This window comes from Suillus fuscotomentosus (genome assembly GCF_016647785.1).
Source record: "Suillus fuscotomentosus strain FC203 chromosome Unknown F5891scaffold_83, whole genome shotgun sequence".
NCBI classification, from domain to species: domain Eukaryota; kingdom Fungi; phylum Basidiomycota; class Agaricomycetes; order Boletales; family Suillaceae; genus Suillus; species Suillus fuscotomentosus.
In genome coordinates this window covers 1-25,815 of record NW_024539595.1, presented here as the reverse complement: position 1 = coordinate 25,815, position 25,815 = coordinate 1, and the positions used below count along the sequence as shown (strand labels likewise).

The window sequence follows — 25,815 nt, the reverse complement described above, 5'->3', positions numbered from 1 at the left end:
TATCAACTTGCACAAATAGTCAGCGCTAGTATGCGCGCTCGTCATTAGTAATGGTTCGATATTACGAAAAAATCTGTTCCACCAATCGCATCGTTGCTCCATTAGCAGCGCACCGTAAGCATCGAACTTTTTTTTGACGAGCGAAAATTATGGGTCTTTTGCTGAGTCTCATCGATGTATCAATCGATAACATCAATAACACTGACCATAAACCATATCATGAATTCAAGATTAGCTCAGTATAAAAACACGCAAGATACAGCTGTGCTGTAGTACCACACTCGTTACTCAGAGTCACTTGAAGCTTATAACGTGATGCTGGTTGTCATTTCGTCACCCCGCCCCCCCTCGGCCAGGTCGGCCTGTTCTCGCAATTCTGTTCGGTATCAAACTAATAATGATCGCTTACATTTGCTATAAAGTATGGAATTTTACTGACCTCTCCCACTTATCAAGCCATGCTTGCCACCGTCCTGCTGCTTGCTCTGCCATTCTGCACCGCAGAGTCAGCATCCAGTTACGCAGGATCAACTGTCGTTGATTCTTATCCTCCCTCCGGTGCCACCAACACTGCTGTTGACACTTACTTCCCGGATGCATCTCAAGTCGGTTATGCAGGTCCAACACCTAGTCAGTGTCATGATAATGTTGATTCCCGTGTTCTAATCATAATAAAATCAGCTGGTGCTGAACCTGCAGCCATTGTCACTGCAGTCCCATTCTCTAAGGTCGAAGGCGTATTTCCCTTGTCGAGGCCCAATTCGGCAGACGGCACAGATAACACTTTCAATGTGATGCGTCACTGGGGCAATTTCGCGCCCATGTACTCCGTGGAGTCATTTGGTCTTCCTGATGCATCCCCCGTCATCCCAGAAGGGTGTGGCCTCAATGGTGTGCACCTCTTGATGCGCCACGGCGCCCGCTATCCAGCTTCCGACGAGCCTGGGCCTTCTCAGTTCGCTTCCGAAATTCATGCTGCTACATCGAAAAAAGCCTTGAATGTCACTGGTGATTTAGAATTCTTGACCACTTGGACATATAAATTGGCCACGACTAGCCTGACCCCTTTCGGCCGTGAATCGATGTACGCTCGTTCTCCTTTACGATACTTCCACTAACGCTCCCCTTCATCAGGTTTAGCAATGGGGTTGCCTTCCGCTACAGATATGGCGAGTTGCTTAATGCGTTCACGGACTACCTCCCAGTATTCCGTACTACTTCTATAGATTGCATGGTAGATGCTGCGTGAGCAATTCATTCATATTTCTGCGTGCGCTGTGCCTAATAATGCTATCGGTAGCCTGACCTTTGCTGCGGGCTTTTTTGATGTCAGAACTTACGAGACCGACTATCACCAGGAGATCATCATCCAGGCGAACAACTTCAACAACACCCTTGCTCCTTTTGAAGCGTGCCCCAATGCCAATTCGGAGGATATCGGTAACTTTGGTGACACTCAGTCTAGTAAATGGGCGGATATTTATCTTCAGGATGCTTGCAGGCGCTTGCAACCAATGATCCAAGGAGTCAATTTGACCATCTCACTATTGGTTGGAATGCAGGAACTGTGCGCCTTGGAGGTAACCTCATCCTTGACGCGGTCTTTATGGATTTCTGACTTCTTGCAGACCGTGGCCCTCGGATATTCCAAGTTTTGCGACCTTTTCACTGAGGAAGAATGGGAAGGATACGAGTATTACGCCGGTATGTTCTCTCAAATGATCCTTGCTGTTTGCCTTACTGAGCTCGGCGGTGATCTCTATTTGCAGATCTCGGTGAGTACATTGAGTGGTAAACCTGCAGCCTGAGTGACTAACGACTTGACTGTGAACAAAGATTTCTGGTACACCTGTGGACCAGGTAATCCAACAGGAGCAGCGCAGGGCCTTGGCTATGTTCAGGAACTAGTGTCGCGTCTCACTCACACTCCCATCAATGTCTGGAACAGCAGCACTAACGGCACTCTTGACTCGAGTAACATCACATTCCCTCTTGATCAACCTATATACGTGGATTTTACCCACGGCGTAGGCATTGCGAGTGGTATGTTGCCACTTCCTTCCAATACAAGACTACTAACGGAAGGGCTCAGTTGTCACTGCTTTGAACTTTACTAGTCTAGCTGCAACTGGTCCTCTGCCAACCGACCACATACCCCCTCACCGTGTACGCAGTCTAATAGACCACCGCTTGTCTCTATTTCTGACCAGTCATGTCAGTCTTACGTTTCTAGCCAGATTGCACCTTTTTCCAGCCAGCTTGTAGCTCAGGTGCTGAGTTGCCCAGCTTCAGAGGAACCAACTCATATCCGGTTCCTTCTGAACGACGCTGTGGTGCCACTGACGGGCATTCATGGTTGCACGGAAGATTCAAACGGTCTCTGCGCGCTGCCTAGCTTCATCAGCGGGATGCATGAACGAATTGGGCAGATTGACTTTGCGCATGATTGCTTCGCCAATTATACCATGCCTAATCCCAACAACATCGTCGATGGAAGATGCCCCAGTTAAAAGGATGAGCGCTCAACTACCTATGAAACGAAAGAGTACGCAGAACGTCTTTATCACGTGGTAAGCTCCAAGCTTACATAGAAATGCCTTTTACGCAAAGACATCGAAATGTAGTAGAAAATATATAGTCCATTATTGTAGGTATTTCCTTCGTAATATATTGCTACCTGTGTCGACTTGCACTGGGCTTCCAATGTCAAGTGCTGTAGAAAAATCGCCAATAGCCGGGAAGTATGTGCACAAGGCCAAACCAAAGCTACAATCATGAGTCAGTAGATAGAATTTTCGGACTCGAGATCACTGACGCTATATAGTTTGCACGACTGTTTGTGCGCACTCGCGGTCCTATAAACCACGAATCTCGCCCCGACAATCGTTCCGTACGCCATGAATGCGAGAGAACAGAAGATATCTACCTCCCAAAATCTGCTAAGGCAGAGTGACCAAAGTGGGATGCCAATCGTCATGGACATGCGCGCAAAGGTAGGGAACAAAGTGACAAGAGTGCGTCTTCCTGCCAATAGATCTCCCTCCTCATCTTTAAAATCTTGTGCGTGAATCGTCGTTGCAAACACTACAAAGTTGAAGGCGGCTGCACGTGCCAAAATGTTATCCATGCTAGATCCTGGTTATTGAAATATAAATCCAAGTCAACGATCAAGCTTGCTTATGACTTCTGGAACAGTCCACGTACCAAGCACGATGGTTGTACCTAATTCGAGAATTGTATATGCGATGGCGGTCAATAGGTTCTTCGAAAGCCAAGTCCTATCGCCACCAAACTCATTGTACCAAATGCTGAGGGCTTCTAGACAAGCGCTGCAAGCAAGAACCTTGATGCCATACATGGCAGAAAATATCAGGCAGACTGGCACTAGCAGCCAGCGCACATCCGCCGCATTTTGGACATTTATACGACCAGAAGGGATAGGTCGATGAGGCTTGTTTTTCCGGTCTTCCTCTGGATCCAGCATCTGGTTATATATATCATGTTTCAGGAGGTGCAGCCATATCCATATGATGATGTGCGGAATGCGATTTATATCGGGATGGGAAGCAGCTGCGAAGGTAGATAAAGTCTAATGAACAAAGTTTGAATATCAAGGAATATACAAGCAACATGTAGTAGAGACACGCACGATTGGGATAAGAACTGTGAACACGTCGGACTTTGTGAACAAGAATAATGTCATGATGTGCCTGCGGATACGGCGACCGCTATCCAGAGCTTGAGACAACATGCTGGTCTGACTGTTTGCTCATTATTGAGCCAGCAGCCCACAGTTTTATAGCCCGACGTGCTGTGAAAAAAACATAACATTACTAAATACTAACCGACATAAAAGTTCACCGGAATGCGTGTGGCAGTGGCGGCAACCCTGCAGGCTGAATAGGCTACCCTTCTTTCGACTTCGGTCAAAGGTGACCTCAACTTCCGGGAAACACAAAGGTACTCCCGACCTTGTGCTGTTCACGGCATCAATGAACCTGTGAATAGATCTTTTAAATGTTGGTATCTCAAGCAATATATCATTGAGTATCGCAATCATCAAACATACCACTTCCACATGGGATGATGGGAATGTTTTTGCGTTGTCGAGGAGACACCGATTTGTGGCAAGCACATGGGCCTGGTAGCCAATTAGCTCCGTGATCCTTTCAGTTGAATGGATTTAAGAAATAATGCACAAGCACAGGTGCAGGAAGCCAAATATGGACCTAGCCTGAGACAGACGATGAAAGAGGTTGCATCATGTGCGGAAGTGAAAGGCAATTTGGTGATTAGTACTGTCGGGACTGCAAATGTTTCTGCATTGTTACGATATGCATGTCAACTGTACTTGTAACTCAACTTACATGTCGGGATCATCAGGAAGCGGTGACTACAGTCCCCGCAGCTAGTGGCTGACTGTACACTGCAAACTGCCGAAAGCCTTTGACACATATCCGAAACGGGTACCATGTGGTAAATCTATAATAATACCCCTGAAAGGGTTTGTTCGCCAGCAATTGCTGACAATTTGAATCTTTATGCAAGCGAGCCAGTAAGCGCGGGATCTAAGAGACCTTCAATAGGGACCTGGCAACATTTATGAAACCCCGATGGGATATTGACAACCGAGGTAGGAAGTACATCGGACTAGGATATTTTCAATGGGTGATTTTCCTAGGTTGCCCAGATATCTCATACCATAGGTCTCCCAGACATCTTGTCCCATAGGTCAAGCAGATGTCTCGTTTCATAGAGAGGATGTATATATTTTTGTTGTAATAATATCAATCTTGTCATTGAATCCTTCAGATCAGGCAGGTAAAAATTCAAATGAAACACAAGCACTTTTGCATTAATACTGATCAATGGGGTAGATACACTGGCAATTAAGACGTAGTTATAAGGAAGGTATGTACCAAATGAGTGAGTTCTGAATAGTACTGGTTGCAGCGAGGAGCTTCGGAACGAGCATGCTGCCAGGGAACTCAGCTCCAAAGCAGTGAGTTCTGAATAGTTGTCTGCCATTGAGGACTGGTAGTGGTGAGGAGCTTCGGAACAATCGTGCTACCAGGAAATTCAGCAAGGTCCATTTGGAAGTATTCAACAAGTATGCTAAAGGATGATCAGCAATAGTGCACGCAATACGATGACTATACGCTTACTTTCGTACAGCATTTTCATATGCTCCGCGGCCTGACTTGTTGGGATCCGAGCCTGTCTCCTCCTTTGCAGCTCTGCAGATGGCTTGAAGTGAGCAATCAACGAAGTTCCAGAATTTTGATGACGTGAATTTCAGACCCTTGCCGTTCTTTCCTTTGGTAAATCCAGAGCCGCCATCGTCAACCTCAAGTTCTTGCTCGCTGGTTTCCTCCTCCTCCTCCTCCTCCTCCTCCTCCTCCCCCTCCCCGTCCCTATTCTCAAGAAGCCCATATGACTCTCCACTGTCCATGGTGTGCTCTTCCTCTCCAAGGTTATTGCCGTGATCATTAGTCGCTCCGAGATCTCCTTCGCAGTGTTCGTCTGAATGGTCCACATTGCCTTCGGCATTATCTGCACGCTGCTCATCATTCTCGCTTACCTCCATATCTATGTCGCAATCAAGTCCCTCTGAGATTTTGACACGGTCTCTATGAAGAGAAGGAATAAGTGAGCTCGAGTAAAGCTCCTTGAGAGGAATAGCTCTGTAGTCACCGACCCCAATAAGGAAGATGCGCAAACAGCGCCACTAGAGTTGTGTTATGAACTCGACAAATTGCTTTAAAATGAGAACGTACTAAAAATGCATATCTATTCCAATGAGCAGCATCAACCTCAATTATACTGTGAGCGAGTGATTTAGCCGTGTCCATGATACTCATTCGCTTAACGAGCGATGCGACCAACTGAAGGGCAGTCAATGTCATAATGGTATGCATGCTCAATGAAAGACAAACCTTCGTCTTGAGATTGCCGCTGTAGAAACAACAATACAGAGAGGAACAAAAGATGCTCCTAACTGTATCTAAAAATGTCGTAGGTCAAGTGTTGCCTAGTCTGCTTTACTTGAGGAGACAAGTGCGTTCGACCCTAAAGGGGAAGTGAGTGCAGCAAAGATCTAGAGGTATGCGCTGAAGCGCAGGTGCGCGCAAGGCGCGAGAACACGCGCGCATATTAGCGCGAAGCGCGGGAAAGCGCGCGCGCGTATGCGGAAATGATAGAGACTAAGCTTAAGTGATGATATAATGCAAGATAAGAGATGTGAGTGCGAGATGTAAAGGAATAGAGATCTACTATGTTCTGCTAAGTAGTAAGTAAGTAGTGATAGGTAAATGGGAGGTAAAGTAAGGTAAGGTGAAAAGTAAGTACTGCTGGCGCTTATATAGCATGCCTAAGCGCGGTCATGCGGAGCCGAAGCGCTACTGAGTAGGTATGTAAGGATATATATGGGTGAGAGTCCATGATAAAAATAAAGGTGGAACACTATGCTAATAAAGGAAATGGAAATATACGCACTAGGGAGCTTGGTGGACAGTGGATGGATGCATCTGGATGGCTGGCGCTATAGGGTGCGCAAGCGCGGGAAAGCTGCGCCTCATATAGGAATTGCTGTGGACAGTACACAGAGTGGTGCTGCGAGTTGGTGCTGTATACTCCCTTAGTGGAAACTGTCATATCATGCCATGAGAGGCATGATTCTCTACACCGCGAATGGAAGAGAGCAATTCACTGACAATTTTCGAAAGCTGTGCCAAAAGCTCCACGTCGTCGATTAACCCAGCTGGGATTTTGAATACCTCTCGATGGTTCTTGATGAATTCCTGTTGCAGAGTCAATTCTCATGTAGCTATGAGAGTAGGTGGACAAGATACCATAATATTTGTGTGAGTATCATCCACATATGCGGTAAGGTTGGGTGACAGGAGACAGGCCGTCAAGCGACTTTGAAGTGCAGACTGTACTCATCTAGTCAGCTTGGTGCACTCTGAGTGAGTCAACAATCACCTTGAAGTCCTTGGAATCTATAAGTTCCTTCAGATCGACAAGAGCGGCCTTTTCCAGATCATCGATCCTCTTGAATGAGTTGGCCTTCAGGTCAATCAGCATGTGGAAGATGCTTCCGGTCTAAGGCACATCAACCAAAGCAAGCAATCACGATTGAACAATACTGACATCAATGAATTCGTGTAGAACCTCCCAGGGGCAACCGGTCTTCTCAGCAACATGGTCCGCGTACAGTTTGAGTTTTTCGTCTGAGAAGGTGACAGGGACTGAGTCACATCATAGCCATCATCGGAGTCTGCTCTCCGGCGGCGCACACCAGCCATGATAGGCTCGTCGAGAGATCCTTCGGATGGAGTCTGCAATATGATACTACCACTGGGCCTGTCAACAGCGGTGTAAGAGGCTGAATTGTTGCTCCCTGGTTGAGTTGACGGGATTGTTCCTAGCGGGGAACGTGCTCGCTGGATAGCGTTTCCAGTCCCAGTCAAAGGAGCCCTAGATCTACTGCGGCTGCGAGGTTGTTGAATAGATGTTGACAGACTCCTGCTTCGAGCCCCCCCAGTGGCAGCTGGTGTCAACAGACCCGTTGAACCCGGCCTTCTGGGCTGCGGGCTTCCTGTCTTATTAGCATTTCCAGAGCGCACAGGGAACCGTTGAAGCAACATCCTTGAAGACCAGCGCAAACGTTGTGGAAGAACGAGTGGGTGCTACCACTTGCGGCACTTTCCGTTTGTGGGTCAACTTGAAGTGGAGGAACACAGGGAGTTGTTCGGATGCACAAAATTTTTATAATTGAGCAATGAAAGCAGGGGGTAATGAAACTAAACTATATCAGAAAACTGGAATAACAGTGTGCGAGTAAGTGGTATAACATATGTGCGCACAATGGTACAATGTGATGTGTGAGTGGTGAGACAACAACACCGGTCAAAGACTTCGATCCTCCTTCGAGGATTTTTCATATCCTTCCCACTGCCGGTTGAAGACCTTGATCCTCCTTCGAGGATTCTTCATATCCTTCCCACTGCTGGTGGAAGACCTCCTCCTTCGAGGATTCTTCATATCCTTGCCGCTGCCAGTTGAAGACCTTGGTCCTCCTTCGAGGGTTCTTCATATCCTTGCCACTGCCAGTTGAAGACCTTGGTCCTCCTTTGAGGGTTCTTCATATCCTTGCCGCTGCCGGTTGAAGACCTCGGTCCTCCTTCGAGGATTCTTCATATCCTTGCCGCTGCCGGTTGAAGACCTTGGTCCTCCTTCGAGGATTCCTTATGTCCTTGCCGCTGCCGGTTGAAGACCTCGGTCCTCCTTTGAGGATTCTTCATGTCCTTGCCGCTGCCGGTTGAAGACATTGGTCCTCCTTCAAGGATTCTTCATATCCTTGCCACTGCCGGTTGAAGACCTCGGTCCTCCTACGGTTGAGGATAAGTATGCTGGGGTGACATACAATAGCTGACAGCGTGTTGCATTGTGCCTGCCTGTGGTCCAGCTTGTGCAGGCGTTGGCTGGTGTAAATAGTGTGATTGGTGATAACCTTGTGGCGTGACTTGCATGAAGTGGACGCTGGAGGTAGGGTGGGGGTGGTGTGTTGTCGGAGGGGGTTGTGAGCCAGGGAATGGCACTGCATGGGTGGAATGAGCAGGGGGCAGGTGCATGTCTTGTAGTCTCGGAGGACCTGCATTAGGATATGAGAGCAATGGCAACAAAGGAGGATGGTACGAAGTCTGCGGAGGGCCCATCTGTAGTGGCAGAGGGTGATACAAGACTTGCGATGGCACAAATTGGTGGGATGGGACCATCAGATTCTGCTGAATGGAAAAAGACGGCTGCTGTCTCGAGGGCCCATCAACAGCCTGCTCAACGATTGACGAGGCTGCCTTCCTTTTCCCTCGCATACTGCTTGCCTTTGCTCTGGACTTGGTGGCCGCGCTCGACTTTGTGGGAGCCCGATCAAAGGCTGGAGCTGGTTTTGTCATACTTTGAACACCTTCCTCCACAGCGTTAGCTTCTTGACTTGGAGGAACCTCACCAACTTTCTTCGCTGATTTCTTGTCTCTCATCTGTTGCACTGCTAGTGTCCGAACCTCAGCTGGATTAGTGACTCTCAGCGGTGTTTCGCGAAGCGTTTCAGGGATGGCCATTTGGATGAGATTGCAGTTATGAATCGAATAGGTGTTCAGAAAATAGTGTGGAGTTGGCTGATGCTCGACGACAGCTTTCATTCGGACAGTTACAATCCATTCTTGACACATGCGTTGCTGACACATGTTTGCGCACTTCGAATCGATGCAGTTGTGCTGAACATTGACGGTGCAGACAATATCCTGTGAGGTGGGACTTGTAAACAAGTCCGTTACAGAACATACTACATACTGCTGCCGTCAAAACTATTTCATCAGACATAAGTTCCAAACACGGTAAGAAGAGTGAAGGATGTAATGCAGGTCCGAATGAAAAGTGCTGCAATGCAACTCGTTCTACAGTTGTACCAGTGTTGGGTGATACGAGAATTTCGCAAATACGTCCAATAGACATCTGGTCAAGTATTGTTAATGTTCAAGCATGACTAGGCCAACAATCAATCACCTTTCCTGATCTTTGAAAAATGACATGACCATTCAGACCAACTTGTTCTCCCATGCTCGTCACGAGCGATTTGCCACGATAGTAAGAAGTGTCCAACTGAGTAGTGCCGAGGATCTTTGCACAGCGAGTATCCCTCCATTTGACTACCTCTGCTCTTTGTGCTTTTCCGGTTGCACTCATGACGGTTTCAGTCTTTCCAGAGCCTATGTGTACTTTAGTGACAAGATGTGAGTAGGACATACGACCGAACTTACCAGGCAGTAGGGGTTCATGAATGATACTTGATATGCCGAGAAGGTGGGCTTGTTCTAGGTGCTTGCCAAGATAAGATATAATTTGCTCCCCTCCGCGAATCCATTTCTTGATAGTTGGATCATACCAGTAACCTCCAGTCATGATGTGTCTGACGATGTCCTGGTAAGCAAATTGTCGACATGTATCTCTGCTCGGCGCACGTCGATTGCTGTGTATGCACGATAACCGAAAAATATGATTGAAAGATTCATATCTTTCAGTAGAGAATACGATTGCAGGTCCGAAACGACGAATATATGCTGGAAGATGAACTAAAAAATGGAATTTTGGCTTGCTGATGAGGATACTTGGAGCGCATTGTGCTGTCACATTGAGAAAATCTTCAATTGTTCGTGATAACTTCGCCTATCCAAAGAAAATCAGTCAATGACGCCTTTGAAGGACTCAGTGCGAACTAAACTAACAAGATACACTTCAGTGTCTGGTATCGTCGTGTGCCACACGAGTGCAACAAGCTCTCCGATTACGGACCATCCATTGAGAACCATCCGAGGAATGAGATCATGGATCAGGAAGGGCATTACTTGAGCCAAGCTCTTGAAGTGTTTCCCAATAAGACTTCCTTTGTAGTGACATATATAGTCGGCATTTAGGGAAGGCGCGTTCATTCCATCCCTATCGACAGAATTGAGTCGGCTCTGAAAGATGTGCAGAAGCTTTGCTTTCTCAAGGAGAAACACAGTCTGACCCCAGAAGTATTTGACGACGCCCAACAATATCGTGTGAAGGATCTCAGTTGGCGTGTCCAAGTGCATACTGATTCCTACCATACAATACTGTGAGCATGATATCAAACACACCAATCAAACGTACCATTCATGCCAAGCAATGGATTGATAGCATCGTCTAATGTCGCGCCTCGTAACTGTTCCTCGAACTCTTTTTCGAGTGCTGCTGTAACATCACTTTCAGACCTTGCTTGTGAGCCTGGCTCGCGTTTACGAAGTTTCTTGCCAAGTTCAATCAATGATTCCAGAATGGACGTCGAAGCACTATCGTGAATGCCAGTCGAGGACATAGCATTCTGTACTTTGGTCGTAGCATCCGGTTTCAAAGCAGCCTCGAATTGATGTCGAATATCTTCAGTCGTCTTTTCAGGTGTTCATAAGTTTCCTGGCTGCAGACATAAGATCAGTTTAGTTTAAAGATAGTATGATGCGCTCGCACCATAAAGATACTATTGTAGCCTTTGTGAGATGCCTTGTATTCCTTTGTGCCACAGACATTGCACGTTCGACAGAAGTAATTACAGTTAAGGCCCACATGGCTGCATTCTTCGGCCTGCATTGGATTATCTCCAGCAACAAATAACCCATATGGTATTAGCATTACCTCCTCTTGATCCTTGCAATCCCAGGCAACAATACCAGAGTTCGCTGCATCACTACAAACACTCAGAAAGAATACACCATATTCAAAGGACTACGTACCATAGTGAGTCTTTCATTGCTCGCATCAGCTCCATTGGCGCGGCATGGGGAGAGGATGTGACGAAGCGCACAAAAAATTCCTTCTCGAGCATTTCCTGTGGTAGGTTTGCATTTGACATGTAGATCGCATGGTGCTTATTCCACTGTTTTGAGATGTTGCCCGAGACGTCGTCCATAAAAATTATGAGTGGGACCGCATAGACCATTCGGCCTTTTGCCTTTTCGCACAATGGGTGAGGTGCAAGTGACGCATACCGGTCAGAAGAGGCTGATAGATACATCAGTCTTACGGTCATTGATGAAGCAATGAAAGTTCAACGTACCTGTGAGACCACAATTGAGCTCATCCGTTGATGCAATGTCTTTGTATGAGCGCACAAACATTGATGTCGGGATGATTTCCTGTTCGTCATTAACAATGAATCCTGCCTATTGAATGGTTAAAGTTAGCATGTATAAACCGAAGGCCATGTACATCAGTTCATTGAACAGCCCGACCAAGTGCATATAGAGTTTTCGTGAAATTCAGTGCCATCGTCAGTGGATGAACCAAGAAAAAAACGCCCTAGAATGAAATAGTCTCCTGAAGAATCCTGCAATAGCTCATCAACGAAAAAACTTTCCCGTCCACCCGAGCTGCTGGAGGAGACGGGAGATCGAGTAACATCTTGTTGCCATTGAAGACCTGCAACATTCCTTTCCCGCCGTCCTCAGGGTAGTCCTGCATTGCAAAGCGAGTGAGTGGGTTTCTGTAGTCCTAAAATATGACATTAGTGCAACTTCAACAAAACAAAATTGAACAAACATGTGCAATCGCTTTGGCAATATTATTGATATAGAAAATGTTACCAGACCGAGCGGTAACCTTTTCCGTTGGCTGCCCAACAAGATCCTCGACGAGTGTCTGACACTTCTTGGTTGCATAGAGCGAGGGCACATCTCACGCACCAAGCTCTTTCGCCCAGTTAAGTACTGCCTTCTTCTGGGCATCAGAAAAGGGTAGGCGTGGGGAGCTGAACAGAAGGGCTGTTACAAAATCCTTGAAAGGGCTATATAAGTATTTAATCATGCAACTGAGGTAACAAGTACTCACTGCTTTTGATGGCCAGGGATATGTTGGACTGTCAGGAGTGATGGTATTGAAAGCAGCCCTCGCTGCTGGAGGGTCATTGTCTGTAAATGTGAATGTGAATGTATTTAGGTACAGAAACGATGTGAAGGAAGTGATTTGCGTACCTGGAATCTCTATCCCAAAGTCAGGTGCACTATAATCATCTAACTCGTACTCCTCGTTGATGGGGGTAAGTGGTGTCAAAAAAGGGATCTGTCCAGAGGCAAGCGTGTCTTGAAGTTCGGCAAATAAGTTGGTAACGCCCTCACTAAACTCAACCGTCCAACTTGCAGTGATGTCATTTAAGAACTCGGACAAAGGAATCTCCAAGTCCATCGTGTCGTCCATCTCCATAGAAAAGTCCTCGGCATCCATAAAACGAGGTATAACAGATTTATACACCTCGTGCCTCCTGGTGGCGAGATTGCGTTCTTGAAGACTCTTCCTGACCTGCTCAGCCTTGAAAATGGGAGTTGAAGGCGTGGTCCAATCACTCATTTTTTCAATGTGGCGCTCATGCCTTTCTGACCGCGTGTGCTTCTTGACGAAATGGAGCTCCATGGTACGATAGGCCCCAGATAATAGCCTTGGGCATACCGTGCAGAGGATGCGCTTATGCGTGTCATCACAGAATCGTAGAACTGTCAGTTAGTAGCAAGTTCAGTAGATAATTACAAGTGACACAATACTGAACTCACTTGTGCCGTCAATGAGATTGTGCTCCATGGATGAGTTGAGTCTGACCGGTGACCGACGAATCGAAATTGAGATGTGGGAAGTCACGTGGCATGCGATGGTGAATTCATGCAAAGTCCAAAATCTCACGTCCTTAATAATATTAACATTTCTCGTCAAGCTCTAAACAATTTCAACATGCCTGGCGCACTCACCAACTACTCTACGGTCTATCCTGGTGTCCTATCTGAGAACACAGAGAACGCTAAACTCCAAACAATGCTCCTTACGATTGAATTTTCTGGTAAACTTCCAAGGCATCTTTCAGAGCGCAGCATAGTGAGTACATAGGACTCTATTGGAAATTACTTACATTTGTTGGCCGTAGCCTGTCGAGATATCCGTTTCAATTGCTGAAGAATTCGGATGCTTCACCATGCCCATCATACACGCTATGTCCGTGGACCCATGGTGCACCCCTCCTGGAAGTCCAGTAAATGATGTGAGTGTTCATTCTCCTGGCCGTATAAAGCTTACATTCTGTAGAAGGGCTTTGAACCATCCGAAAATTCTATCCTTCCTGCCGATGACGTCCCCATTCCATTCCTCCCACTTCCATCAGAGTTCGACTACACTAAGTGAAAAGACTGGGCGGAGCTATCTCAACGGATCGAAAAGTGGCTTATAGAACTCGATACGGAATTGCCGGAGTGGTCATGGGGACGCGACACATTTTGGTTGACGTTTGTCACTGCATTCCCATCCTTCCCAAGAGGTACCTGGCCCATGTGGGATCCCCGCATTCCATTGGAAGGCACATTCATAGAACAGTGGCTACAGGATTCAGGTAGTAACATTAGGCTCTGTCAGGATATCATGGAGGAGACGGGATATACTGAGAGAGATACCGAGGACTTGAGTAAGATCTGGGACACATTTTGCAGGGATGCGGCCCTCTTTTATCCTTACACTCTCATTGCTACAGATTCATTCCATTACAGTTAAAAATCATTGTTGGTTCGAGCAGGACTTGGATATTTATGTACAAGTAGTACATACCTCACTTTGCAATTTAACCCATTGTTGTGTTCTATCCGAATTTAAAGTTTCTTCCTCGTTGAATGACTGCAAGGATGGAGGACTTGAACAGCTGCTGCATTGGAAATACTGTTGCATTGTTGAACATGTTCGCAATGCCATTGCAGGGGCTCTGGGTATCGGTGTATGCAAGAAGAGCTCAAGCAGGTAGTGCTCAGATATCTGTAGGATATCTGGCAGGTGTCTAGGTAATATCTCATGCCTGGTCTAGACCACATGACTCATGTCGATCTTCCTCATACATTCGCCACGCAGCATTTGTACAGGATATTATTTATCCATACACAGCCTATTACCATCTCTGTAGGAGATCAGGAAAAATTCCCTGGCATATCCCGGATTCCTACCCTTTATTCAATAAATTTTTTATTTGTCAAACAAAGCCCCACCAGAGTTACAATATGGCTAGTTCTCAGGAATACAGCATAGTTTTCTCACTATATCGGTTACGCCCAAAGCGGCAGTTGGTGGTGTAGTTCTCAGGAATACGGCATAGTTTTCTCACTATATCGGTTACGCCCAAAGCGGCAGTTGGTGGTGTAGGTGTAGGAGTCGCTTCGGTTTTGTCCGGTCCGAACATTCATGTCGAATAACAAACCGAAACATTATTTCCTCCCTTGCAATTGCACAGCTTTCTACAAATTTCTATGTAGATCGTTCCATTGCCACCTGTATGCCGCACGCAAATCGTTTCTGGCTATGTAGCCGAAGCGAAATAATTTGGAGATAACTTCGCATTTCAAAACACATCGGGGTGAACGATATTTAAAAGAGGTTTATATGTTGTACAAAATGTGAAGACAATATTTAATATTTAAACTAACATAAAGATGGGTGCACGACTTCAAATTTTGGTGGTGTTTTGTGTGTAATCCAAAATATCAAATATTCACAACCATATTCCCACAGACAATATGTCAACAAACATAAGAAATATAGTCAGATTTTTCATGTCTGCTTCAACTTAAAGTTCAATTTCCATGTAAAACTTTGGAGAAAACTTGAAGTTTTACAGATGACATGACATTAAAACTCGATTTAAATGTCAAGCTTTGGCAAAACTTCAAGTTTTCTCCAAAGTTTTATGTAAGAATCAAACTTTAAATTGAAGCAGACATGGAAAATCTGATTATATTTATTATATTTGTTGACATATTGTCTGTGGGAATATGGTTGTGAATATTTGATATTTTGGATGACACACAAAACACCACCAAAATTTGAAGTCGTGCACCCATCTTTATGTCAGTTTAAATATTAAATATTGTCTTCACATTTTGTACAACATATAAACCTCTTTTAAATATCGTTCACCCCGATGTGAAAATGTGAGTGATGAAGTGCCTTGAAGTGCTCGGCTCAAAAAGTTCCTGAAAACATTGCAGGTACGTGCCTAGTGTAACGTAAGAACGTAATGATAGGACTTCGAAAACCTGCAATGCCAAATTTGCCTCTGACTTACCCGAGTAGTAGGACGGCAAAAACCTCTTGACCACGAACGAGACAACTTCAAGCCTGGCGCTCGCCAACGATGATCCGTCTACACGAAAGGCGCCACATAAACCTCAATCAACTCAACCTACAGCTCAGGTCGCTCATTACCCATCTCTTTGCTTGTCCAGAATACTCGTCATGCTCATTTAGCTCCTAAGTTAAGTTTCATTAGTGTGGCATGCGGCAGGTGTGCCCTCCACCGACCAAACCCCACTCGTCCGTCACCTTCGCTGCCCTCGTCCTTCTCCAGTGATTGAAGGTATGTTTTTGGCGCCCACCCGCTCGTACGGCTATCATCGTCGTTCTCCACCAAAGCCTGCCTTCCCTCCGCCAAATCCATCCTACATTATTTCTCCGACATGTTGTTACTGAGTTATTCAGCATCAATGTCTCCGGCCTCAACTGCATCTTCTCAGGTATGGGGAACTTAGAATTGTACTGCTCGTATCTTATCGGTATCATTGATGCATCATCACCAGATATCCTAAAATACGAGCCTGCACCAGTACCACCGCGATCATGATTCTCTGCCGCACCTCCGAGCTCGCTTTCCAGCCAAAATAATGATTAGTCCCCTACAGATTTGAACATTCTCGCACTGGTGAACGGCAACCCGAACAGCAATGATGACTTCGACATATTCGTCTTGAGATCCTTTGGAGTCGAAGTTGGACGAGCTTAGAACATAGAGACGTGTCTTTCTAATATGTTTGGGAATAAGTATTTCGTATGTCTCCATAATGTTCAGTGTTTGCTATATTCAAATTCACTTGCATTTTTCTTGAATCACCTTCCATGTTATGTCGTTTACTAAGTAGAACAAGGCTAAATGAACGATCTCACATCTTCCTGGTGAATGGGCGAATGCAGCAAGTGGTGGGAGATCCTCCAGAGGTCACGCTCTGGCTTGAGGGGTGCCCGTGAGGTTTCGAGGCAGCGCCAGACTTTGTGTGGTTGCTACATTATGATCGAGTCTCAAAAAATGTTACATTAAGCAGACCAAATGGCACACTTGGCAAGGCATGGGTTTCATAGGTGGACAGGAAGTAGATAGAAAAAACGTGAGGTGGTAATAAACAGAATCTCTTGTCTAGAGAAGTGCCTTTTACCCCAAAACTGCGAGATGCGGTAAAAAAAAATACAACCTACAATTACAAGCATTCCTTCGTAATATGATACATTGCACTAAGCTTCCCATTTCAAGTGCTGTTGAAAAATCGCCAATAGCCAGGGAGTAAGTGCACGAGGGTATACCATAGCTACAGGAATGAGTCAGTAAGTAGAATTTTCGGATTTGAGATCACTGACGCTGTATAGTTTGCACGATTGTTTATGGGCACCTGCAGTCCTATAAACCATGAATCTCGCCCCAATAATCGTTCCGTACGCTATGAATGCGATAGAAGAGACGAGATCTACCTTCCAAAGCCTGCTAAGGCAGAGTGACCAAAGGGGGATGCCAATCATCATGGATGTGCGTGCAAAGTCAGGGAACAAAGTGACGAGAGTGCGTCTTCCTGCCAATCGATCTCCCTCCTCATCTTTGAAATCTTGTGCGTGAATCGTCGTTGCAAACACTACAGAGCTGAAGGCGACTGCATGTACCCAAATGCTATCAATGCTAGACCCTGGTTATTAAAATATAAATGCCAGTCAGCGAAAAAGCTTGTTTATGTCCTCTAGCACGGCCCACGTACCAATCACGGCCGTTGCGCCCAGTTCAAGAGTTGCATATGCGATAGTCGTCAATAAATTCTTCAAGAGACCAGTTTCATCGCCACCAAACTCGTTGTACCAGATGCTGAGGGCTTCTAGAAAAGCGCTACAAGCAAGAGCCTTGATGCCATACATGGCAGAAAATATCAGGCAGACTGGCAGTAGCAGCCAGCGCACATCTGCCGCATTTTGGGCAGTGATAAGACCGGCAGGAAGAGGGCGATAGGGCTTGTTTTTCCGGTCCTCCTCTGGATCCTGCATCTGGTTATATATGTCATGTTTCAGGAGGTGTAGCCATATCCATATAATGATGTCCGGCACGCGAGTCACATCGGGATGGGGAGCAGCTGCGAAGGTAGACAGAGTCTGATGCAAAAATTGATGTCAAGGAATATACAAGCCACATGTAGGAGCACGCACGATTGGGATAAGAACTGTCAACACATCGGACTTTGTGAACAAGAATAATGTCATGATGTGCCGGCTGATACGACGACCGCTCTCTAGGGCTTGAGACAGCATGGTCTGATTGTTTGCTCATTTTTGAGCCGGCAGTCAGCACTTATATAGCCTGACGTGCTGCTAAAGACTTGAAGTTACCAAATAACTAGCATGAAAACTCACCGAAATGCGAATGGCAGTGGCAGTGATCCTACAAGCCGAATAGGTCACCCTCAGGCTTGCTTCCGGGAGATAAAAAAGCATTCCCGACCTTGTGCAGTTCACGTAAGTATCCAAGCGTGTTACGAGTAGAATACTACCACAGTGCCACACCGCCGGGTCCCAACTTGCCAAGTAGTAAGGTACTAGCTAGTATAAAGTTGATGGCCAGAGTTCATCTCCATTTTCAAAATTCGGTGCAGAGTAGTTCTTCATAAGAACCGCAAAGGATGTTTTTCCGCCAAAAAGTGAAATTACAATCCAGGGGCTTGTGCACAGAATACAGAATTACAGTGTTTTGTAAACGTTCACTCCGTTTGGACACAACTCAATTGGTAAATTTGTATATATTTGGTTGGCGTAAAATTTGCAACTTGCATGCTGTGGCGTTGACTATTGAGCGACTCTGGGCTCGAAGACAACGACATCGCTCGGCGAAGAATGTTCTCGGTCGAATGACAGGCTATTTGGGGTTCTCCTGTCACTAGTGGTCAATTGATAGTAACACCGCCACACATCCTCAAACACGCTGCATGAAGTTTTATCAATCGTACAGCATGCATCAAGCCTTGTTGGGGCAATCACACTGCATGTATTCTGTTTGCCCCCCTTTGAGCTGATAGTCTTCATTCTTAGATCCTGTGACATCCCAATGTAGTCAATCTCGGGCACAAGGCTCCCAATTGGAGCGTAGCTCCGACTTCATTGGTAGATATTGCACAGATATACTACATGAATTCCCCATATCCCTGCGGGATTTTTGCTGTATCCACGTGAACTATGTCGTCCATGAGGCTTTTTGACGGCAGACATGAACTTTGTCTCTACAAGGTATGGTATACAACTAAGTAGCTGACAGGGCCAATCTTACCAATATCTCCCAGTGGAGTAGGCTCGGACACGTGGTGGACGATAGGTTACAGTTCGACTTGCCGACTGATGTGAAAGCCCACCATCACTCTTTTACCAGGCCAAGGTCGGCCCATGCTACTCGAGTCTCAGTCTGCAAGCAAGGGAATTGTGTTGAGAGAGTGGCACGGATTTACAGGTACGCCTGTAATGTTAGATCAAACCGTAACCTGTCGTCCACTATACGAATAGATTTTGTTGTCTTGTCATCCGCATATCAGGTGAATACAATCGTTGCGAAAAAAATCCCACCAAACCTCATTCATTTATAAGCTCCTGCTATTCTCTTGAACGATGCAGTGCGCTGAGGCGACAGAATCAGACTGAGGCGCACCAGCTCCTCATTGCCATGGAGCTTTCTAGGGAAATTGTCTAATTGTCTTGTGAGTTTCGCTCATCAGAAAGGCGTGTGTGAATAGGCGTTATAATTACAGTACGCGATAGGCCAGTTCTTCGGAGGGTAACACGCCCAATATGCCACTAAGACGGTACGGATTCTTCAGGAGAGCTAGCAGCAGCTACCCGACTTCGGAACATTGGCAAGTGTAGGCTCTGACTCTCCGCGCAAAACGCTCTGTATGATCTTATGACTCTGATGAGGAAACCTTTCTCCTAAGCATCATGAGCCTCGTGTACTCCCGAAATCCTTGACATCCAGAAATGGCGCGATCGTCACCCTCCCAGAGCTCTGAAACGACGTGAGGCAGCGAACTCTCCGTGCTACAAACGCCTCCACGACATTGACGCATAGGATTTTATACTTGGTATATACTTGTACGTTTTGTCTACCATAGGGCATCGCCCCAACGAACATAAAACAAGCTAAGACATGTCGTAAACACGATTAGTGTTTGAAGAGAACAACTAGATATTATCAATGCCTAAGACACGAAACACCCTAGAGAAATATAATAAGAGACGGCGGGACAACCTCTCATGAATGTTTTCTCCAGTGCGTGTGTCTCCAGTCTCATCATCATGCACTTAGTAGTTAGCATCTTGCTCGATGAGCTCAAGGGCAATTGCGGAGCGAGGCTTGATAGAACACTTGAAGGGTTTAGGGTGGCTGGGAGTGTGTATATTCAAACTAGCGCGGAACGTGACAAAATATGCGACATACCTGGATGAAGCTGTGGATGGATCGACTTCAGGTGTGATCTCGGCGCCATGCTCGACGACCTTTGAAATATCAAACGCAGCCAGTGACATTGCAGTAGATATCCAAATGAAGGCATCGGCGAGATGGAGGGCTGTCAATGTCCAATGAAAAGTTAGCAGCTCAAATATTTGTTTGTCGATTGACGCGAGTCGGACACACCTGGGCAAATACTATGGAGCAAGAATTTAGCGTCCACGCTCAAAACCTGCTATATCCTTACCGTCTACCGAATCCAAAGCAGGCTATGCGAGGCTCCATCTCGGGTTCCTTTCCATCCTTAGCTAAGAAGCGTTCAGGATTGAATTGCGAGGGGTTAGCATATGTCCGTGGATCGTTGAGCATGAACCTGTCGCAACTCAGAACATTTTATTCTGTTCATCATTGGAAGGGGAGGACTAACCAAATGTTAGGTAAGATTATGGAGCCTTTTGGAATATAGTACCCGTCATGGATATCGTCTTTAGTCACACAGTGAGGGAGAGCTGTCATCGGGATACCCGTCATCAAATAGTGGTGTCATAAATGAGATCTCGATACCTGCAGGAGAGACAACATGCCAGCGGAGGATTTCTTTGACAAGGGCATTAGTATAGGGGAGGGAGTCGCGGTCGGCAAAGGTGGGGAAACGGTCAGGACCGACAACTGCGTCTATTTCAGCCTGAGCTTTCTTCTGCACATCAGGGAAAAGTGTCATAGCTAAAAAAAGCGAGTATAATGCAGCAATAGTCTGAGGAAGTAGGTTAGGTGCTCTCAAAAGATGTTATAGGGAAGGACAAACCGTATCGGTACCACCGGTGATTAGGGAAAAAGCAGACCACTTCACACCGTGTTCCTCTTCCGCAGACACATCACTGCCTTCCAAGAGAGTCGAGGTAAAAGACACAGGGGCGATGCCGGCAACCTGGAAGATTTGAACTTCAATTCATGATCGCAAAACTGCAAATTGGTCACCATTTGGTCCTTGACAAACTTGTGGGGTGCAGAAACCATCTCTTCAAGGTTGTCACGCCCTTTATGTGCCATGCGCTTGAAGCCAGCACCAGGGAACCAAGCGGGGACCTTTGTCACTGAGATTGCCAGATCATCAGAAGCCAGCGCAAACGTTAGAATAATGTAGCTCACAGAATGGCAAGATATCAATCATAACGGCACTGGGAGCTGCGGCCTGCGAGGCATAGGTCGTAACGCGGTTTGCAAGGTCAATGAAAGGATCATTGTTCTCTTGCACTTCATAACCATGAGAGATGCGCAGAATGACAGTGCCAACAGTACTATAGTAAAAATTTAAGATAGTATCACTGCGAGGATAAATAATACATACTGTCGAATATGCTCCTGCAGTTGGTCGGGTTTTGCAAGCACGCGCTTCAGAAACCGGCGAATTTCAACCTCCTCGCTCATATTGTATACTTCCGCTGCGGCACGAGTTCCAATGACCTGATGGAAGTTCCTGCGCTGCAGGCGAAAACGGTCACCATAAGCCATGAAAGGTAAAGCGTTCTTCCAGCCAACAAGTTCGCCAAGTATGGGAAGAACAGGACGATCAGAGTACACAATGCTTTTACTGTCCATCGTTTCCATTGCAGCCTTGACAGAGTTCAGCACAATGATGTGCCGACCCAGAATCTTGATATGCGTGATATCACCTGCAGAAAATATTTTTGAAAATGCGTGACTTCGGAAAAAGGAAGGCACTCGCCATATTTCTGACCCCACTCAGTAAACGTGAGCCAGGGCTTGACGCGAGGCATGTCTATAATATTGCCAATGAGAGGCCACCCCGGAGGACCAGGTGGATATGGTGCAGGATTCTTCTTGATGACCACCTGCTTTACCAGATAGACTCCGGCTGTAACACCGGTAAGGCATAGTATGTCTAGCCAAGTAACGTTGGTGGTTGTCAACATGGTCTACTACTTGCAAAGGATGAGCAACTCAAGAACGGGGATCGAATTGATTGCTAGATAAGAACAAGATGACGTACTCAATCGAGTTGCTTATTATACATGTTGTTTTATCATCACCGGCGGTTGGACCGGGCATGGACTGCAAGGAACCCCGGGGCCAAACCTCTATAGCGAGAGGCTGCAACTTGCTCTCTCATATATGATCGAGGACAGACTACAACATCAGAGAACCGATGAGTCCTTGGTATGGTAGCCGTGGGAACTATAGGAGGACATAATCCTGCTTCGCTAAAGATGGCTATGTATAGCGGGAGAAATTTGAGTTGTCGGTATATAGCCATGAATGTCTGAAAGTCTAGTTTACCATGAGGAGTTTGCGACCTTGTTGCGATATTGCACCATCGTGGCAGGCAAGTTATAATAGCGTAGCTAGGTCCTACATCTTGAGCAATATAAAATTCCCTTCGTTATGTTTTGAACTACAAGATCATTCAAGACTTTATCCCGGAAAACACCATTAGCGCTTGTCATCTCACCTAAATTCGTATGAGAGCTCCCGGCATGGTCACGACTTTTGTTCATCCCGGTCAGCAAGGTATGACAGTCTAATTAGGACCCATTTGTTAGGAAATGTAATATTCCCTCTTTTTTGTTGTATTTACAAGGCTTTCTCGGGAGATTTAAATATTGCTTCGATTGCAATGATATCCGAGACCATCCACTTATTGTTTGGCTTCTATTTACAACGGATTTCTTCAGTCGCGTGCATATAACGCGAGTCGCAGCACCGTTTGCTATTGAGCTATATTCTTTCCTAGTCAGACCAAAAGAGAAGAAAGACAGTTGCTTACAATGATATCCGAGATCATTCACTCATTATCTGGCTTTGACTTACACCAGATTTCTTCAGGCACGTGCATATACCGTGAGTCGCAGCACTGTTTGCAACTGAAGCATAATCTCCCCAAAAGAAACGGAAGGCAGTTGTTCCGTCTATATTATGACCAACTCGGGCAAATGAAATTTGCGACTGGCCCAGTGGCGATCATCAAGTTCCTATTTATTTTTCTACTCAAGCGTTCATCCTAGATGAGAGTTGATTCCTCCAGCACAACGGTAAGCGAAGGCTTAATCAGTGCTCTATCGAGATAGTGAATAGAAAAACGGCTCTATTACTGATAAATCCGCGCGTCATGTTTGAATGAATTAGATTTCTTTGACGATCCAGCAGCATCGAACCATTGAGTCACTTATATGCATAACGCGCGTGTGCAACGCGTGTAGATCAGAATATTGAGACAGTGCTGGGGCGGTAACCTGAAGTTCACAAAACAGGTGGTAGCTGAATCGAAATATGCGATGAACGCGAAATGTAAGCTATGAGTCAATGCAGGGACAGGAATGTACCTAAGACAACAAGTGATAAACTAGTATATTAGAGATAACGAAGGGGTGACGAAGTTGGAATGACTCAGGGAGGAAGGAGGATGCAACACCACCTCCGGATGTCGTGGCACCCATACCTTGAACGCCTCGCTTGGTGTGCAAGTTCTTCTTCGCCATTTTGGCCTTCAGAATTGCACCTTTCTCGATGTCGATACAGCGGCCTTGAAGCAGATCTCTCGCCTCAAGCGCCTCCTGACGAGTACGGAACTTGGCGAAACCTATTATCTCTTTTCGAGGTGGCTGGCCACCACGGAGAGGGAGGCCAGATGGAGCTGTCGAAGTCGTGCCGCTGGGCGACCCGTACGCCGTATAATCCTTATTTGGGATCTTGAGGATCGCAGCCTCAAAGCCGGAGGAGAACGTAAACATATTCTGGAACTCGCGTTCCTACACACAAGCTGTCAGAAGTTGCGGGACGTCACAAATGGCTCAGCACATACCTGCATGTCATCAGGAAATCCAACCACAAAGATGGTCGAAATCTCTTCTGGCCGCCCACTATCAACACTCTGCGACTCGACGTTTAAATTCATCTGCCCAACGCTACCCATGAGCCTCACACTGCTTGCTAACACTGCTGCAGTGCCACCGTTAGACTGTAAGTGGAGATCATACGGCGTCCGGCTTTGAAGGCGTATGTTGTTCAGGAAAGGCATCTGAGAAATAGAGTTACTGTGCGATAGTGGATGATATGCGTCGTGGACCTGCGATTGTTGTTGGCACTTAGAGAAACGCGCTTGGGGGAACGGGTTTGAGGAAGAAAATTGTTGACGAACCTTACTGCCTCCTAGCGGAGAGTTGGTTCCGAAATCATACCCGCTACGTGACTCGAATGCGACAGACCCAAAAGCGCTCTGCTGAAATTGCTGAGAGAGTTGGTGCTGCAAATTTAAGGGCTGATGAGAACGAAATATCTCGTTTGTATTTGAATAAGGTTGCGAGGGGAGACCGTCTGGCTGATGCAGGCGAGATGAGCCGGTGGCATCAGTACTAGAAGTATTGCCACCACAGTTTGAGTGAGACACGGCAAGTTGCGGAGATGGATGAATGGGTTCTGCGTTTCCTTGGGCTTCGAGAGAATCGAGCAACGAACGATTGATGAAGTTCTCTTCGAACTTTTGGATGGACGCTATGGACATCAGATTAGTGTAGAATGGTACGCGGGGTAATTGCAAACAAGTATGTGGGACGGTTAAGACTAGAAATTGAAATTGGACACCAACAGCCGTATAATGTTATGAATGTGGTACGTGGGAGGTAGCGTGAGATAGTGATTGCTGAAATGGCTACAATCGAAAAAACAAGCTGGCAAAGAGGTGTGTTTATGTGCTATGAGTGATTGCGAACGACACTAGAGATAGGGTAGATGGCGTCGGCGATGAACGTGACAGCGATGAGCAACGGCGGTCGATGTGCGTGACGCGTGGGAGTAGATAAATAAGAGAGGTCAACACCAAGCGGGCGACGAAGCGACAGCAGATGAAGCGCGCGAAAAGGTGGCAGACAATGAGCGGAGTGATTATGTTGTCGTCGTGGACGATGAGGGAGGGCGTCTCTTCGCTGTAGTTTTTGACGTGGAAGGTGCGATCGAGGTTGTCAAAGTGTGAAGGAATAAAAGGAAGCGCGCGGGGCCAACCTAGAACCCCCATCAGCATAATTCTGCCATCGATCATCACATAATCAAATTTGACCTTACCGTACAGAAGAAACAAGCTTTGAAAGCTTGAGTGAGTGAAATTGAAGCGATGGAGTACGCGTTTGGGAGAGAGTTCTAGAAACAAAAATCATCGTCGAAGTCATCATCCTCCGAGTCATCCCTACACTCTTCACTGTCTTCCTCATCCAGCTCCCCATCACTAAGCTCGTCACCGGATTCTTCAAGACCCCCGATGTCATCATCCCCTTGCACACCCTCGCATTCTTCAAGACCCTCGACATCATCCTCACCCTCCCCGTTGACGACCTCGATGGTGTCGGCCCTTGTCACTGAATAAGAGCCGAGAGTGTCCTGGGCAATCTTCCAAAGTGTGGCTGGATGTCCAATACCGAGGTGAGTGTAACGTACAAACATATCCCTATCAACAAATCTTGCGCAAAAGTTTGAGAATTAAGGCGCCAGGGAAAAAGATATCCCCACTTACATCCCAACATAGTATTCCTCCCAGTCGTCGAGCTCCCCCATCGGACGTGCCAATGATTTTCCATGGCGAAGCGTGCTTGTACCACGTTTCGAGGCAAACGCAGGAATAAGATGGGCTCCTCGGATCACTTGCCCCGGATCAAGGAAGCCGAACGCATCCAAGTCCAATTCCTCCACAAAAATCTTTT

The 25,815-nt window shown here is 46.4% G+C and overlaps 9 protein-coding genes across 9 annotated transcripts; 2 read left to right on the top strand and 7 right to left on the bottom strand.

Moving 5' to 3' along the window:
- Positions 1 to 427: 427 nt before the first annotated feature.
- On the top strand, positions 428 to 2,510 carry F5891DRAFT_1256175 (histidine phosphatase superfamily; the record flags this gene model as incomplete). Its single annotated transcript, XM_041370012.1, has 8 exons — positions 428 to 630; positions 682 to 1,084; positions 1,135 to 1,245; positions 1,301 to 1,580; positions 1,629 to 1,704; positions 1,810 to 2,043; positions 2,093 to 2,166; positions 2,220 to 2,510. Exons 1-8 carry the CDS (start codon positions 459 to 461, stop codon positions 2,508 to 2,510), a joined length of 1,641 nt encoding a protein of 546 aa, XP_041219769.1. The 5' UTR covers positions 428 to 458.
- Positions 2,511 to 2,566: 56 nt separating this feature from the next.
- Positions 2,567 to 4,010, bottom strand: F5891DRAFT_1281697 (UbiA prenyltransferase family). Its single transcript, XM_041370494.1, has 4 exons — positions 3,650 to 4,010; positions 3,205 to 3,589; positions 2,816 to 3,135; positions 2,567 to 2,766 (listed from the first exon to the last, which is right to left on the bottom strand). Exons 1-4 carry the CDS (start codon positions 3,749 to 3,751, stop codon positions 2,707 to 2,709), a joined length of 867 nt encoding a protein of 288 aa, XP_041219768.1. The 5' UTR covers positions 3,752 to 4,010; the 3' UTR covers positions 2,567 to 2,706.
- A 4,383-nt stretch (positions 4,011 to 8,393) lies between these two features.
- On the bottom strand, positions 8,394 to 9,963 carry F5891DRAFT_1195457 (uncharacterized protein; the record flags this gene model as incomplete). Its single annotated transcript, XM_041368129.1, has 4 exons — positions 8,394 to 9,305; positions 9,355 to 9,516; positions 9,568 to 9,770; positions 9,822 to 9,963. 4 exons carry the CDS (start codon positions 9,961 to 9,963, stop codon positions 8,394 to 8,396), a joined length of 1,419 nt encoding a protein of 472 aa, XP_041219767.1.
- Positions 9,964 to 10,241: 278 nt separating this feature from the next.
- On the bottom strand, positions 10,242 to 11,518 carry F5891DRAFT_961838 (uncharacterized protein; the record flags this gene model as incomplete). The annotated part of the gene is made up of 4 exons (XM_041375850.1): positions 10,242 to 10,645; positions 10,696 to 10,972; positions 11,050 to 11,266; positions 11,313 to 11,518. 4 exons carry the CDS (start codon positions 11,516 to 11,518, stop codon positions 10,242 to 10,244), a joined length of 1,104 nt encoding a protein of 367 aa, XP_041219766.1.
- Positions 11,519 to 13,320: 1,802 nt separating this feature from the next.
- On the top strand, positions 13,321 to 13,941 carry F5891DRAFT_908230 (uncharacterized protein; the record flags this gene model as incomplete). Its single annotated transcript, XM_041373585.1, has 3 exons — positions 13,321 to 13,437; positions 13,487 to 13,721; positions 13,745 to 13,941. Coding segments are annotated over 3 exons (549 nt in total), but the record flags the coding sequence as incomplete, so codon positions are not given.
- A 2,757-nt stretch (positions 13,942 to 16,698) lies between these two features.
- F5891DRAFT_1166208 (UbiA prenyltransferase family) lies at positions 16,699 to 18,351 on the bottom strand. The gene is made up of 6 exons (XM_041365421.1): positions 18,119 to 18,351; positions 18,031 to 18,058; positions 17,827 to 17,977; positions 17,388 to 17,772; positions 16,999 to 17,318; positions 16,699 to 16,949 (listed from the first exon to the last, which is right to left on the bottom strand). Exons 3-6 carry the CDS (start codon positions 17,926 to 17,928, stop codon positions 16,890 to 16,892), a joined length of 867 nt encoding a protein of 288 aa, XP_041219764.1. The 5' UTR covers positions 17,929 to 17,977; positions 18,031 to 18,058; positions 18,119 to 18,351; the 3' UTR covers positions 16,699 to 16,889.
- Positions 18,352 to 19,729: 1,378 nt separating this feature from the next.
- On the bottom strand, positions 19,730 to 22,041 carry F5891DRAFT_1256159 (cytochrome P450; the record flags this gene model as incomplete). The annotated part of the gene is made up of 11 exons (XM_041370011.1): positions 19,730 to 20,041; positions 20,096 to 20,225; positions 20,294 to 20,304; positions 20,355 to 20,480; positions 20,535 to 20,616; positions 20,672 to 20,861; positions 20,913 to 21,035; positions 21,086 to 21,201; positions 21,257 to 21,405; positions 21,456 to 21,780; positions 21,846 to 22,041. 11 exons carry the CDS (start codon positions 22,039 to 22,041, stop codon positions 19,960 to 19,962), a joined length of 1,530 nt encoding a protein of 509 aa, XP_041219763.1. The 3' UTR covers positions 19,730 to 19,959.
- Positions 22,042 to 23,556: 1,515 nt separating this feature from the next.
- Positions 23,557 to 23,975, bottom strand: F5891DRAFT_892525 (uncharacterized protein; the record flags this gene model as incomplete). Its single annotated transcript, XM_041373316.1, has 2 exons — positions 23,557 to 23,874; positions 23,928 to 23,975. Coding segments are annotated over 2 exons (366 nt in total), but the record flags the coding sequence as incomplete, so codon positions are not given.
- Positions 23,976 to 25,522: 1,547 nt separating this feature from the next.
- On the bottom strand, positions 25,523 to 25,807 carry F5891DRAFT_896113 (uncharacterized protein; the record flags this gene model as incomplete). The annotated part of the gene is made up of 2 exons (XM_041373368.1): positions 25,523 to 25,574; positions 25,629 to 25,807. Coding segments are annotated over 2 exons (231 nt in total), but the record flags the coding sequence as incomplete, so codon positions are not given.
- Between the last annotated feature and the right edge of the window lie 8 nt (positions 25,808 to 25,815).